The sequence below is a fragment of the Chamaea fasciata genome, unplaced genomic scaffold (genome assembly GCF_029207755.1).
Source record: "Chamaea fasciata isolate MVZ Bird 193981 ecotype frontalis unplaced genomic scaffold, bChaFas1.0.hap1 SCAF_17, whole genome shotgun sequence".
Taxonomy (NCBI): domain Eukaryota; kingdom Metazoa; phylum Chordata; class Aves; order Passeriformes; family Sylviidae; genus Chamaea; species Chamaea fasciata.
The window spans coordinates 4,770,336-4,785,250 of record NW_027094102.1 but is presented as its reverse complement, the minus strand read 5'-3'; the positions used below and the strand labels follow the sequence as shown (position 1 = coordinate 4,785,250).

At 48.3% G+C, this 14,915-nt stretch overlaps 1 protein-coding gene across 2 annotated transcripts in view; it reads right to left on the bottom strand.

The window, feature by feature from the left end:
• Window positions 1–13,430: 13,430 nt before the first annotated feature.
• Window positions 13,431–14,915, bottom strand: part of CDH4 (cadherin 4) — a 422,865-nt gene continuing 421,380 nt past the window's right edge. For both annotated transcript variants that reach the window (XM_066199202.1, XM_066199203.1), the window contains exon 16: window positions 13,431–14,301. In XM_066199202.1, the coding sequence (XP_066055299.1) occupies window positions 14,095–14,301 (207 nt within the window). In that variant the 3' untranslated portion in view covers window positions 13,431–14,094. The remainder of the gene's footprint in view (window positions 14,302–14,915) is intronic.

Sequence of the window (14,915 nt, the reverse complement as noted above, 5' to 3'; positions counted from 1 at the left end):
GAGACAGGAATGCCAGGGCAGGATAAATTTTGCAACACCTGTGCTTTTTGAACCCCTTGGCTGCCTGGGATGTGACCAGATGTTTTGCTGTGGGGTTTAGATGTGAAATGAAGTTGGTGAAGGGGCCTCTGCTCCCAAGATGGGGCTGCATCTCCTGAAGTTCTCCCTGGGGACGGGGACTTGGGGCTGTTGTTGACACAGCCCAGCTCCAGCTTCTGCCCTGTAGGGTTTGTCATGGTCATGGCCCAAGTGGAACGGGGTGGATAGGCTCATGCTGGTGGGAATTTAAAGCAGGGCATCACAAATGAGCGGAAATGCAGTTTGTCAGCCTTGGGAACCAGCCATGGCCTGCCACAAGTCTGCTCTCCAGCAGATGTCCCAGTGGGTTGAGGGAAGTGGTGGCTATGATCCTGGTCACAGCTTTGGTTTCCCAAGCCAGGCTTTGGTGTTTTCATGGTGGAAGTGGACTGTGTGTGCCACGTACCCCCCAATGGGCAGGTTTTGGATACTGCTGTGTGTGCCATGGCTTAGCATTGCTGCCCCCACAACAAATCATGGGCTGTGCCAGAGGAGCTGGGGTGGGTTTGTTTGCAGCTGAGGAGTCAAGACGTAGGAATGAAGTGAGTGGTGGAGAACCAGACCTTGTGTATGCACATGTTTTCATAGGGCATGGAAAAAAACCCAGACCAACTCCCTCCTTGAGAAAAAGAACCTCAGCACTAATAAATCTCCCCCTCCAAGTCGCCATTCCACTTTCCCTGACAGGGAGAGGAGCATGGGGATGCCCAGGAGGAGAAAAGCACAGAGGGGATGTTATCCAGGGTGAAAAAACCCAAGCTAATGATGTAAACATTTGTGCAGAGGTTAAAAATGAAGCAATAAAACCTTTACACAAACTTCCAAATGCTCCAGCAGCCACACGCCGCAGCTCAAAGTGGGGAATAAATAAGGGAAGGCACAGGCAGGCAGAGGGAGGCTGATAGAGCCATCACTCCTCGGTGGCAGCCTGAGAAATATGTCCCCGTGGTGTCCCCAGAGCCACTGAGGGGAGGGAGTGGAGAAGTGGAGGTTTGGGGATGTCCTAATGCCTCCTGTTGGGTTTGGGTCCTCCTGTGGGGAGCAGAAAGGATGAAACATGAGCTGCATTTGCCAGGTCTCTTGGGCTCACAGCCTGGCCAGCAGGGCAGCTGCAGGGTGGGTTTCTGTTCTCTGGCAAGGGCAAATGAAAACCTGTGTGTGGGACGGAGAAGTTACTGACCAGCCTTTCAGAAAGTCTTTGAGAGGTGGGTGCAGGAGGGACGCGGGGGATCCTTCAGCCCTGCCTTTGCTTTGGCTGTGTCTGGAACGAGGGTGCTGTGGCAAAGAGCTAAAGCCCAGTCCAAGCCCAGCATTTCACTGGTCCCCAGCAGCTCTGCATTGCAGACTCCCCCACAAAGATGTTATCCACAGGGCAGGGAGAGCAAGGAGCAACTCCTGGGAGGACTGGGACAATGCCATTTCCCATGTCCCAAGGCTCTCACCCTGTTTGCACCAACAACAGGCTTTTCTTAGCCGTGTCTCTGATTCGTGGTGCTAAAGGCACAGCTAACTCATCATGAATTTTCAAAGGCAGAGACTTGGTGCTGGGAATGCCCTTGGGCTTCCTAAGTGGGTGCAGCCTCCCTCCTCCCATCCTGCTGGACTTTCTGATGGTGAACCAGCAGCCACAGACGTTGTGCTGCAGCAGCTCGAGGCTGCCTGGAGAAGGGAGAAGGTGGGCAAAAAGGCTGTTTATCCAAATGAGCTTCAATTTTGAGCCAGGGGGTCTCTCTGGGCTCTGGGGAAAGCTCCTCCTGGCAATGCAGCCAGGAGCTCCTGCCCTCACTGTACTGGGGCTCCTGATTATGAGCCACATCCAGCACCGCTTGGAACCTTTGCTTTATAAATGAGTGTGGAAAAGGAATGTGAGTGTGTTGCAGCTTCCCAGGAAGCTTTTCTGCAGCCTCTGCAGATGAATTCACTGTCTCCTTAGCTTAAGTCCTGGGTAAAGAACTAATTATTTGGACCTAAGCTTAAATCTGTATCCACAAAGATGGAATTGTGACTCTTGCCAGCTTCCCCTTGAGGATTGCAACCTCATTTTGTTCCTCGTGAACTTCTGCTGAGGTGTAAAATAACAACAATCTCGGGAGCTAAAATCGCTGAAGGATGGATTAAATTATAATGCAATCAGTCCAAAAGACCTTCTGTCTGCAAGGAGCAGCATTAGGCTGTCCCAGAGCAGGCAGCCTGTCAGGATTACCCAGCCCACTCTGACTGCTTTGTCTCCACCAGGAAACTGCATTTCCTGGGCATTTTTTGTTATCCTCTGCTGAATGCTCCTCAGAAGCCTTGGCATCGCCCTGCCCAGGGCAGGACTCACTCTGAGAAGAGCTCTATAAACCCACGACAAAAAAGGACAGATGGCAAAGAATATTTTGAGGTCTGCAGCACATTCCTGGGGAAGGATTGCTTCCGACCTGCCATCTCCGTGCAGGCTTTAAATCACAACTTGAGCAGCAAGCCTGGTCTGGGGTCTGTTAATATGAGTTTGGAGAGGATTTAGCATAGCAGGGCTCCAATCCCCACTGAGATTTTCGAGAATAAGCTCCTATAAATAACTAGGATGGAGCCCATGGGACGGTTTTCAGACATTTGAAGTACCCTGGGCACGGTCTGGCAGCCCTCGCACAGCTCGGGGTGCAGTTGGGGAAGCAGGAGCTGCCTGGCTGGGACTGACCCTGCTGGGTCCTGTCCTGCTCCCCACCCTGCTGAGCCCTCACTCCAGGGGCTGACACGCTCCTCCAGATGACCACCATGGCTCGCTGGCAGGAGGAACAGGGCTTATTTTGGGACTCCAGGCACCTGGTGGGATGCTGGGCAGTGACCTCAAGCGAACAAGGCACCCCACAGGGGCCGGTGCAATGGATGTGCAATTCCTCATGGTTCCCTGTAGCTGGCTGCGAGGCCCCTTGGAGGCTTTATCCCTCTTCCGGGCAGGTTTAAGATCTCTTTTCCTGCCTGAGCAAAGGTAACAAAAGATGCAGGGGCTTAATTATCTTTTCTGGCTTTGTCCAGTTTAGTTCCCCTTTGTCAACAAGTTCAACTGTTTCTGTGGAGCATGGGCAAGCAGGGGAGGGGGATGCAGGCAGAGCACAGCTGCTTTTGCTTAAGAAATCCTGCCAAAATACATCTCCTTTCTGGAGATATCCCAGTATTGCCCTCTGCTCCATGCTCAGCCTGCTGGGAACCTCCGTGTTGTAGGGCTGTGCTCATTAGGATGCTTTGAGAAAAGTGATCCTTGAGGACCCTGCTCTGATACTCCCCTGCAGAAGGTAGGCTCAGCCTGGACTTGACCCTTTGCCTGTTCACCTAAGCTGTTCTTAGGCAATGAAATGTGGAGATTCTCTGAAAAGAAGCCCTCTCCTGCTCAGGCTGGAGTCTAGAGGTTGACTGCAATCTCCCCCTGGAAGGAGGGAGCCCAAACCATGGGGACAGAGCTTCCATTTGCAGAGGGGTAGCACAGCCAAGGAATTCCCAATGACTGGACATAGTTTCCAGTTTGGCTGAAGCCTCAGTTGTTGTTTCTTGGATAAATCTGGATGAAAATATTTTGATTCTTTTTTGTTCATTTGCTTGTTTTTTTTTTTTTTTTTTTTTTTTTTTTTTTTTTTTTTTTTTTTTTTTGTGAAGAGGCTGCTGTGCTGAAATAGATTTCTTAGTAAAATGTCAAGTTAAGCAGGTCCACCCCTCCACCCCCCTGCACACACAGTTGCCTCAGTGCCACCAGGGTCCTTCTGCAGCTGCAGACGTATAAGAACAAACGGGGGAGACAAGCATGAACAGAAGCAGAACAAATGGAAAAGTAAGATGCTGAGTGAAAAATTTAGAGAAGCATTTTAAGCAAGGAAAAGCTTGTTCCTTTTCTATTTGTTATACGCCTTGGAAAGGAGGCACTGCCGGCTTGCAGGGGGCTGGGTACCTGCAGCAAAGCCCTGCTCTCCATTTACATGTTTCCTTGCATTAAGGCAGGGAAGATGAGAAAATGCTTTTCATCAGAGGCACTTAAATAGCAGGATTCTCCGGTACAAACAGGCTTTCCTACCCTGATGTACTCAGGAGTGTGTCTCAGCCAGGGCTTGGGGGCTGTGCACAGCAAATGGCTGTGGTGGCATCCCGCACTGGGGCAGGAGGTAATGAGAATTTCTTGTCAGACTTGTCCCAGGTCCCCTGAGCCAGCACAGCCGTGGCACTGCAGCGATGTTTGGTTGTTCTGGGATGGATATTTGCTCTTGGCTTCATGCCTTTTACAAGAGCACAAATGTAATGTCAAAAGAAACCACTTTGGTAATGTACTTAGAAGTTAAATATTTTATACAGTGCTATAGTGATGTGATGTATTGCCTTCCTGACGCTGCTTTTTGCCTGAGGTCGGGAATTTGGGATCATCTTTGGGGCTGGATCCCTGCATCCTCTGCGGTGCCTTTTGTGCCTTTCTCACAGGGTGCTGAATTCCTTTCTGCCCCTACAAAATGCTAAAAAGCAGCTCAATCCCAGCTCCTGGCAGAAGGTGAATTCTGATTATCGGATGGGCATTGTTTGAGCTCTCAGGATCGATAGCACTATATTAAAGCAAGATACTCACTCCTCAAGGCACAACGTGAGAGAAGATTTGTGATGATAAATGTGTGTCAGTCTGTGAGCCGGCTGCCAGGACCTCAGCTGGGGGGCAGGGAGGAGGCACAGGGCAGGGAGTCCTCACACAAATGTGGATATCTGTATGTCTGATTTGCACTCCAGCCCAATCAATACGGTTTTCACAGACCAGGATTAGTTGGGCTGCCCTTTACCCTCTGAGGTGACTCAAGCTACTTCATAAAGTAATGAGTTTGGCTATAGGCAGCACAGGTTAACGGCATGGTTGTTATGTACTCGGTTACAAAGCTTCCATGTGGCCTCAGATATTGCAAATCTGGTTTATGAAGATTGGGAGTATTGACAGAGACCCGATTCTGCCTTACTCCTTCTGCAGCCTGCCAGGGATTTTTGACAGTCCACTTTTAGCAGCTTCGAGCGCAGGCAGAGAGAGACTTCATCTCCCTGAGGAAAACTTCTGGGTGAACACCAGCTTGTAGGTTTTTATTTGCCAACATTTGTGAGTGCTTGGAGGGTGAAACAGAGCCAAGATAAGCACAAGCCAGAGGGGCTGTGGTAATTCTCCAAACCAAGGTAGGTTTGAACTATTCTGAACGACAGTGACTGGACGCACCCAGGGCAGCTATCTGTCCTTCCAAACCCACCTCCAGCTATTCCTTGTGCCCGGTGCCCAGCTCAGTTTAGCAGCTGCTGAGCATCAGATGAAGATTCTTCTGCATTTTTATTGCCAGATTTAATGATAGATTTTTAAAGGTGCCAGTGAAAGGCCAGCACCAGGGAAGTCCATGGCACAGGATCTTGCTCACCAAGGCGAACCAGGAGCTGCTTACACAGCGATTTAATGAACTAAAAATTCTTCAAATGGCAGCTGCTGCTCCAAAGACGCTTCTTGTAGGGTCAGTGTGTGGTTTGGGGTTCATGGCCCTGCACACAGTGAGAGCCTGGCCCCAGGTTGTGAATTTCCAACTAACTGGGGAGGGACCATTTTCCTTTGGCTGCAGGTGGAAATGACCCTTCCTAAAGCCACTGATCACTAATTAAAGCAAAACCTCGAAGCAAAGTTTCCCATCCAACCCTGTACACTGAGTGCAGCTCACCGAGGCCTCCAGGCATTTCAGCAGAGGTTTGGGGTCATTTGGGTTAGGCTGGCTTCAAAACCACCTTTACAAGGAGGTGGATGAAAGGTGTTGATGGAGATGTCTCCCCTCCTCGCCAGTCTTCTGATCTCCATCCAGAAAGGGATGGATGAGGGCAGCAGCAGGAAGGGCAAACCTTCCAGCAAGCCCTGGCTTCTCACAAAACCCCAGGGGTAGCCAGGAGGGTGTATTCAGTTTGTATCTTTAAGTCCTGGCCAGGGCAGGGGGCCCCTGTCACCAGACTGGAAGCCTGTGGGGGGACACTGCCCTTGTCACTGCCACCCCCTGCTGCTGTGGCCCTGCTGGCAAAGAGCATTGCAGCAACAGAAAAGAACAACAATATGCTCTCGTTAAAAAAAAAAAAAAAAAAAAAAGGTGAGGAGGAGGAGGGTGAGGCAAGGAGCAGGAGACACGGATTGTGCTGGGGCGCTGAGCGCGGAGCAGCCGTAATTAATCATGGTCAGAGGGGGCTGGGAGGAAATCCTACAGCTCTATTGGGAGGAACACTTTGCTGCTGTGAAATGATGCTGCTGCCCATGTCCCAGGGTGCCTGTGCCTCACTCTCTGCTCGGGGGCTGCTCCAGGGAGGGATCCCCAGCTCCCAGGCTCAGGTTCAGGCTGGGAGCACCCAGCTCCCCTCCCCTCTCTGCTTTGCACCGACACCCAAATCCTGAACGTCTCATTAACTCTCTTTCCCCATGTGGATCTGCCCTGAATGGGAACAGAGGACACAATAAATAATAACTGGAGCACTGCTAGGGCCATGTGAGCACAGGGCAGTGCCTGCTGAAGCCCATCCTCTTTGGGTGCCCTTGCTTGTCCTTGTCCTTTCAGTTTATCCCAGTATTAGGAGGGATGCTGCTCCTGGAACTCCGGAGTGCTCCTGGTGCTGCTGTTGTGGCTGCAAGAAGTGCTGGGGGTGTTTTCAAGCAAACTAGTTAAGGGAGCTACTTAGCTGGGCATGGGCTTCCCACAGGAGCCTGTACATCCCTGTCTGTCCCATCCTGGTCTTTTGAAGAATTTTTGACCCTACTGGTAACAATAAATGCAGGGAAAGAGGCTGAAGCTCAGTGTCAGCACCAGCTAGTGCTGGGCAGAAGGGATGTGCACGCCCAGGGACACGGGACCTCACCATGTCATCAGTACAGCTGAGCACATTTTTCTTTACATGTGGAATGAATTTGCCAGAAAGGAGGTCTTTGGGCCCATTTTTTTTTTTTTTTTTTTTTTCAGCCTAGTAAACAGCTTGGCCAGTGATTAATAAAACATTTCACCTTCCCAAGGCTTCTTCTGCCCTCACCCAGGGGCTCTTCTGATAGTCGTGCAGTATGGCATACAGAGTTAGGGTTGATAATTTTTTTGTCGTGTTTCTTGTGCCTGTTAACTCAGTTTTTGGCTAAAAAAACCCTGCTCTGTATTTAATAAGAAATTGCAGGAGGGATTGGCAGGAAAAGGTCTTGGTAATGCAAAGGTTTTAGTCTGGAGAACAATGAAAAGTTCAGTTATTTCATTTACTGAAAAAAAAATCATAATCCCTGTGTGCTTTGGTTTGATCTGAACCAAATTCTATTTCAAATTCTGGTATCTGACTTGGGAGAAAAACCCCAACCCAAGAGCCTAGAATAATAACTGTAATAGTAATTGTTGTTATTTTTAATTTTGGTACAAAAGTCCCTGGATTTAGGGGAGGGCAGCTGTTTCCATCAGCTTAGGGAAACTATTCACATGGCCAAAGTTAAGCATGCAGCTAAATCATTTGAGGAACAAGACTTTCTGCAGGCAGATAAGAGCCTAATAACACGATGATGAGAGCCCAGCCTTCCACTGATAGCAGAAACTAATATTTGTGATGCAACAGCCTTGCATTATTCAGTAGTTAAAGATAATTCTAAGAAACAGAACAGCTTGAGAATTAGCAAAACTAGCAATAAAATATTCTTAGCTGACTCTGGGGGGAAGTAAATTGCCATGTACAGGATTTGCATTCATCTTAATGTTTATTAAAAATGAGACAGCAACTGCTTTCCACATGCTTGGCCGGAACAGCTCCACAGATCACAGGAGTGTGACCTCCTGGCCTCACTCAGCCTTGGGAACTCATGGCATGTGTGGGTTGGTGTTGGGGCCAGTGATGGACACCCAACTGTCCCCCTGGATGAGAACCCAGGGCGCAGTGAGGGATGGATGGCTGCCAGCACTAATTGCTAATTGTGTGCCCAGCATTGCTGCTCAGCCCAGCACCAGGGTGTTTGTCCCCCCTCCCAGGGGTGAAACCAGCAGGGAAGAGCAGCAGAAGAACAGCAGGAATGTTGTCCCTGAAGGAGATGTGCTGCTGTACACAGCAACGCTGACATGAAGGGTTTGCACACTCACAGCAGCAGCTCCAGTCGTGACTTTGCTCCTGCACTTGCAGAGAAGGTGGAGAAATACAACTGGGAAAAGCAAGTTCAGGTTTCCTCTGCAGACCATCAGCTGGTCCAGGATGCTCTTAAGACCTTTTTGGACCATTCCTGTTCCTTGGCAGTGGTGGGTGGAGGGGCTGGATGCCCTGATGCAGCAGTCAGGGGTGAAGTGTTAGCAGCAAGTAAAGACCCCTGAATGTGCTGGAATTGTGGTAAAGCACGAAGATCTGGTGGTGCAGGAGTGAAACCACCTCATTTCACACAGCTGATTTGCACCAACAGCTCAGTCCAGCAGAAACGGGTCGCTTTGGGATGTGGGAGGAACCTGCACCACCTCATCCATAAACCAAACAACAACAGGGGCCAGAGGGGAACCATGCTCCTGCCTTTACTGAATGCAAATTTCTGCAGGAGCACCCAAGATCTCCAAAACCTCACTGCACTGTCTGTGCACCTGGACCCAACCTGCAGCCAGACCACCCCTCGCTGGCTCATTGTGAGTAAAAGAGCCAGGAACAGTGACTGAGCTGGGGTGGACATGTGGGGAAGGAAAATGAAACAAAGAAACAAAATAATAATAAAAATAATAAAGCAAGCAAGTGAGACTATTCAAAAGGGGGACTTTATTTTTATTACACTGGAGCCAGGCGTCAGTGCGCCAGTTCAGCTTTGATACACAATAAATCAGCAAACCTGTCACTCAGTTTGGAAACCAAGATTGCAGTGGCACTAAAAACACATTGAAAACATTTACTTTCTTCCCTTTTTTTTTTGTTTTTTTTTTTTCCCTCTTTAGTTTTTGGTACAAAAATGGTACAAACAACAATACAAAATATTTGTGCTGTTGACGGTTACAAAAAAAGGTTTTTGAACTGGGTTAACGGACGCAAACTTTTGCTTTTTGCGCTTCAGCGTGAATACAGCAGAACAGCAGAAGTCTTCCTTGAGAACAACCACAGTCATGCGGGCTGCTACACAGCTTCTCCATCAGAAAGGGAACATGCAAAATCATCATTGAAATAAATTAAAAAAAAAAAAGAAAAAAGAGAAAGTGCTCCAATTACACATCTATATGTTGTTGGTTTTTTTTTCTCTCCTATTAGATTTGTAGCTTCAAGCACTAACTACATTATATACACTGTGTGTGAACAGTTGTATGTGGGGTTGGTGTGGACTGGAAAGAACTTTTATTTTCCCCCTGAAACCGAGTTAATTTGCGTGGGAGACACCTACGTTGTCTGGCTGCTGTTTCAAACACTTGCATTCATCGTGACACAGCATTTCCCACCCCCCACCCCCCCTCAATATTTTTTTTCACACTTACGATGAAGAGCTCCAAAAGACGTCACAAATAGAAGTTTTGTATTTTACCTTTAATATTTTTTTTTTTTTAAAGATTAAATAAGTTGCAATCTTGGCATATTGTGTGGTGCAGACGCTGCACTGACCATTGCCATTCTTCAATGCCCGAGCGTCCACCCTACGTGAAGCAGTTACAGGTGACACAGCCACCTCTGAAACTCCACTTCTGAAGGCTGGATTTGGACCTGACTGTCCCTAAAAACCCACGGGGAGCAAATTCCCCACCACCATCGTACAACTGCCAACGGCATCGCCTGGTCCAACAAAAACAGGAAAAAAATGGAAAACACAAAACCAGAAGCGAAACCATGACTAGAACGTGGGACACCTAGAACAGACTTGTCTATTTACTGTCCTTAATTACCTGCTGAATCTCCTCCTTGCCTTGCAAAGCATTTCTGTGACTGACGCTGCTCCCAGGTTTAGGCTACAGGAGAAACAGACCAGCAGGGCTGTGGGTCATGTTCTGCTGGGCGTGGCTGTGGGTACAGCAGTGACACTTGTTCCTGCACTGTCCCTGGCTTGGGGATCTGCAATCCACATCCTTAGGAGATAAGGAGGCCACCAAACATGTCCAGTGCCCTGGGAACTCGCTGTCCCCATCCCTTAGACAGCAGGGAGAGCTGTGGTGGTGTCCCCTGGCAGTGCTATGGGGTGGGACAGTGGTGCTTTAGGGACAGGATCCCCTCCACCTGCCTGAAAGCAAGTCCTTCCCCACTGCCTTGCAGGGTACAAAGAGTGGGGATCACTTCTTCAAATAGTTTGAAGTTTTAGTTTAGATTATCAGGGAACAGAGACTCTGGTCTCAATGCATTAACCCCTCCTGTGGGCTCTCAGAATAAACAGCTACTGCAGGCTCAGTCAAAGGGTTCTTTGCCTCACTGCAGCTCCTTGAAAGTCACCATCACCTCCAGCTGCAACTGGTTGTCACTGTGTCACATCCGTGAGGATCAGAGGGGGACAGTGATGGCAAAGTCACCTTGTCAGTGGGACCCTGTGGATTAATGCAAATTTTCTTAGCTGGGTTACAAACCATCAGTAACATTAGCAAGCAAAAAGGTTTGTAAAAAGTGATCTGTTTTCAGTGCTGGATGTGCCCCTCGCTTACCTTCCACCAATCCCACTGCGAGAAAAGGGGCTGATGATGCTGCTGCGGCTTGTAGGGAGTAAAACTCAGAGAGGGAGGATGCAGGGAGGACAAAGGGGAAGAAGAAAAGAAAGAAGAGGAGGGAGAGGTCCTGCAGAGGGAGACTAAGCAGAACTGGGTCAAAACACAATAATCTGGTTGGTTTGATTTATAGGCTCGTGGGATTGGAACGGCTGGATTGCAAATGCTGCAGAAAAAAAATCCTCTGATTTTAAAAAAAGTCGCCAATGGAAACATGTTGGTTTATTTTTAATCACTCGAAGAGTTTTGTTTGACTAAGGTTGCATAAGTTTTCTTGAAAACCTGAAACGTTTGGACAAGCTGAAGTCAGACAACATCCCCTTCGTGGCTAAGTCGCTCCTTTCACCGCTGGGGAGAGTGAACGCTGCCGATGGCCTGGAGCCGCCCTCCCACACCCCTGCCAGCCCCTTCCCTACCTGGAATCCCTCATCCCAGCCAAAGCCACAGCAGATGCTAAGCACCAAACGCTCTGGAGCAGGGATGGAGCTGCTCTCCCAGGTAAGCAGTGCCAGGTGGATGGGGAGGCACAGCTCACAGCAGAGACCTGGCACGGCAGGATCCACATGAGCATTCCAGGAGCCCCATGGAGCTGGCGGGCAGTGGCACCAACCCAAGGGATGGAGAACCATCAGCATCACCCGGCCCTTGAGCTGAATCCTCCTCCTGTGTCGGTGACGAGGCTATGGCGACGGACTCCAGCAGCAAGAAACACCAAGTGCATTTTTATTATTCATTACGCCTGTGCCCGGGCAGCTTCTGCAGAGGTGCAAAGCCCTGGTGGTGAAATATTCCAGCCCGTGGATTTTCCAGAAGAAACAGGGAAGAATCAAGAGTGCCATGGGTAAGGAAGAGAGGCTACAGGGCCATGCTGCCTCTGTGCCAGGCAGCTGGGAACAGGGGCTGTGAGGGTGGCCAAGAGTGGTCAAGAGGAGGGGGACGGCACATGGCAGAAGCAAACCAAGACTTTCATGGTGGTCTCACAAGATGAATGAGTTCACAACAACGGAATGGGAATCTGGAAGTGTCAGGTGCTGCCAGCCCATGCCTGTGGTGTGACATCCTCACCGTGCTGCTGCCAATAGTGCCATCCCTCTCCTCTGAGGTCCACACTATTGCCTCCTGGTCTCCTCAAGAACCTTGGGTGAGAGTGAGCTTGCTCTCCGAGCTGTGAAAGACAGACTGACCCATTGACTGACCGACTGACTGACCAAGACAAAAAGAAAGATCTCACCCTTGGTAGTTAATAACACCTTGGTAACGCTGAAGTCCCCTCGGGCAGACTTTTACCACATTCCACTTCATACAAGACACATTTCAAATGCTCATTAATTTACAGAAATTGCATTTTATAGAAAATATGATACAATGAAATATAAAATGCACTAGGAGCATTTCAAAAATCTATAGAGACGATCTTGCAGCCCAGTTTACCCTCTGAAAGGCGCCCACTCATCACCGCAAGCTCTCGTCCTCTCATTCTCGCTCTCATGTGCACGCGCTCGCTCCCCCCGCCTCCCCCCCTTTAACTCTTAGCATTCAACTTGAGAATCAATAGAGATATCAAAAAAAGCGTGATTATCCCCTGGATAATCACCTTCCAATACTGTGCACATTCTTGGATTTAAAGGAAAATATATCTAAGCACTTTTACAAGTTTTAGCGAACCCACTGCAAAATCGTCTGCAGAATATAAAACACAGGTAATCCAAGATTTCATAGCACATTAATTAAGTGGCTCATAATCCATTAAATGTGGTTTATATTACACATCCATGCAGTTTAAATCATTTTACAAACATTAGACATAAACCCACTAGTCCAAATCAGTAAAGGAAAAATGTAATAAAAAAAGCTAATAACTATTTGTTATTGGTTAAACTGACCCTACATATAAACTAGGTAGTTTGCTACCATTTATAATACTGATGTTGAATTATGCCTGGATGCTGCGAAACCTCTTGCTTACTTGGCAATGCTTGAGCATATTAACCACAAGATACTTAACAGGCCCTCGTTGCACTTCTTCTCCAAAAAAACACATTTACTACAGATAGCAGCGCCTACCCATCGAATAGAAAGGACACACATTAGCTGAGTTACACGATGTTGTTGAGCTTTGGCTACTAATGCTCCAAGGCATTAATGTGGTACTAGACTAACTCCATTACTTAGGGATGGGAAAAGTGTGGGTAACCTGTCCCTGTCCTCGGCATTGCCTCGGCGCCGCCGCACAAACCCTGCCTCAGCCCAGGAGAGCAGCACCGGTGCTGGGCATCCTCAGGGATGGGGGACACCACCTCCACCTCCTCCTCCATTTCCTCCTCTTCCTCACCCCACTGGTGTGTCCATCACTCACGAGGTCGTGGGAGCCAAAACACGGCGACAGCAGAAAAACAAACAGATGGGCCTTTGGTCATGTCACGATTTACTTTGTAGGGTTTTAGGCAAGGGCTGTCGGAGATTTCTGTTGCAATAACCAAAGGCTTTATCAATGCTATAGTTCTATGCAGCTACATTGAGTGTGACCAGGGGCCAGCAGAGCCCTCTGGTCAAGTATTTTGCATCTGATAACACTGAATTATATACAACATGATGACTAGTTCACCACCTGCTGAGGCTTAAAGATGGCTGTTAAGATTTCGACTCAAAACATCTCCCCCCCCCCCCCCCATCCTCTTCCACCCCAGAATGAGTCACCCCTTTAAAAAAAACCAACGAAATTAAAGGAAACAAAAAAAGGCAAAAAAGAAACAATCTCCACAGTTCCTTTTTGTTAACTCCTTCCCAGCTAGAACTGGCTTAGGGTCACAGGGAGTGCTGCCCAGGATGGTTGTATGTTTGTTTTCATCACTCCTGAGATTGAAGGGAATCTGACACATGCACCAAAAGGCACTTTCAAATATATATATATATATATATATTTTAAAAACAGTGCTTCTGTTCTAAGAAATTCAAGTTAAGACAGAGTGCCTTTCACTCTCTTTAGTCATAAAGCAGGTAAACGAGCAATATCCCAGCTGACATTAAAAAAACAAAAAAAAAATACCCAAAAAGAAACCTGCAGCAAAGACAAGTGTTCATGCGAGACAGCTCAATATTCTAAGAAAAAAAAAATACAAAGGAAAGAAATAAAAAAAAAAAGAAACCTCCTATATCACCACTAAAAATAACAATACAGTCAGCAGGGGATATTAATTAAAAAAGCTGCCACATCTGTACAGTTCTTGCTCCTGCATCGGCTCTTTTTAACGTTGTCTGTGGGTTTGTTGTTTGTTTGTTTTCCTAATTTTTTTTCCTTTTCTTCTTTTTTTTTTTTAATTTTTTTTTTTTTTTTTAATAAGATGAGGTCAGTTTAATCTTCCTCTCCTCCCCCGTACATGTCCGCCAGCTTCTTGAACCTGGGCCCCCAGTCGTTCAGGTAGTCGTAGTCCTGGTCCCCAGAGCTGGAGGAGTTGAGGGAGCTGACGGAGCCGGCGGTGGAGCCGCTGCCCTCGTAGTCAAACACCAGCAGGGAATCGTAAGGAGGGGCTGTGGGGTCGTTGTCTGCTGCCCGCAGGCCCTGGAGAGGGGAAAACACGCCGTTAGTGCCCACCACGGGGTTTGGGCTGGGCTGGGGGGATGTTTGGGATCCCTGCGGCAAAGCTAAAAGGGAAAAGCGAGGGTCTCGGGGCTTCCCGGATGCACCTCTGGGTAGAGACCTTTCAGCTTTTCCCCAGCAGAAAACCCAATAACTCTCCCGCTGTCCCTAAAAAAGAGTCATTATTTCCAACTGTTTAATTCCAATGATCCATTTCTGGATGTGGAAAGCTTTCTGTCCTGGCCAGCATGTCCTTTCTGGGGTTGCCTGTTGAGATTTCCAGCTTAGCCAATGAAACAAAAACCAGCACCCTTCCTCTCCCACCAATATTTTAATTCTGATGGTTTTCATTCCTTCAGGGAAACAAAATTAAAAAAAAAAAAAAAAAATCACTCCCGGCAAAATTCTGCAATAAGGAGAGACGTGGGGTGTGGAAACCCGGGCAGAGGGCTGGGGAGCAGTGCTGCTCCTGTGCGGTGTGGGCAGCAGTGTGGGCAGGCCACGGAAATGGCCTCGGGATATGGAGAAAAAGAATTGCTTTGCTGCAGAGCCCAGCGTCAGGAAAAGCCGGGTGGAATAGCCCTGCAATAAAGCAA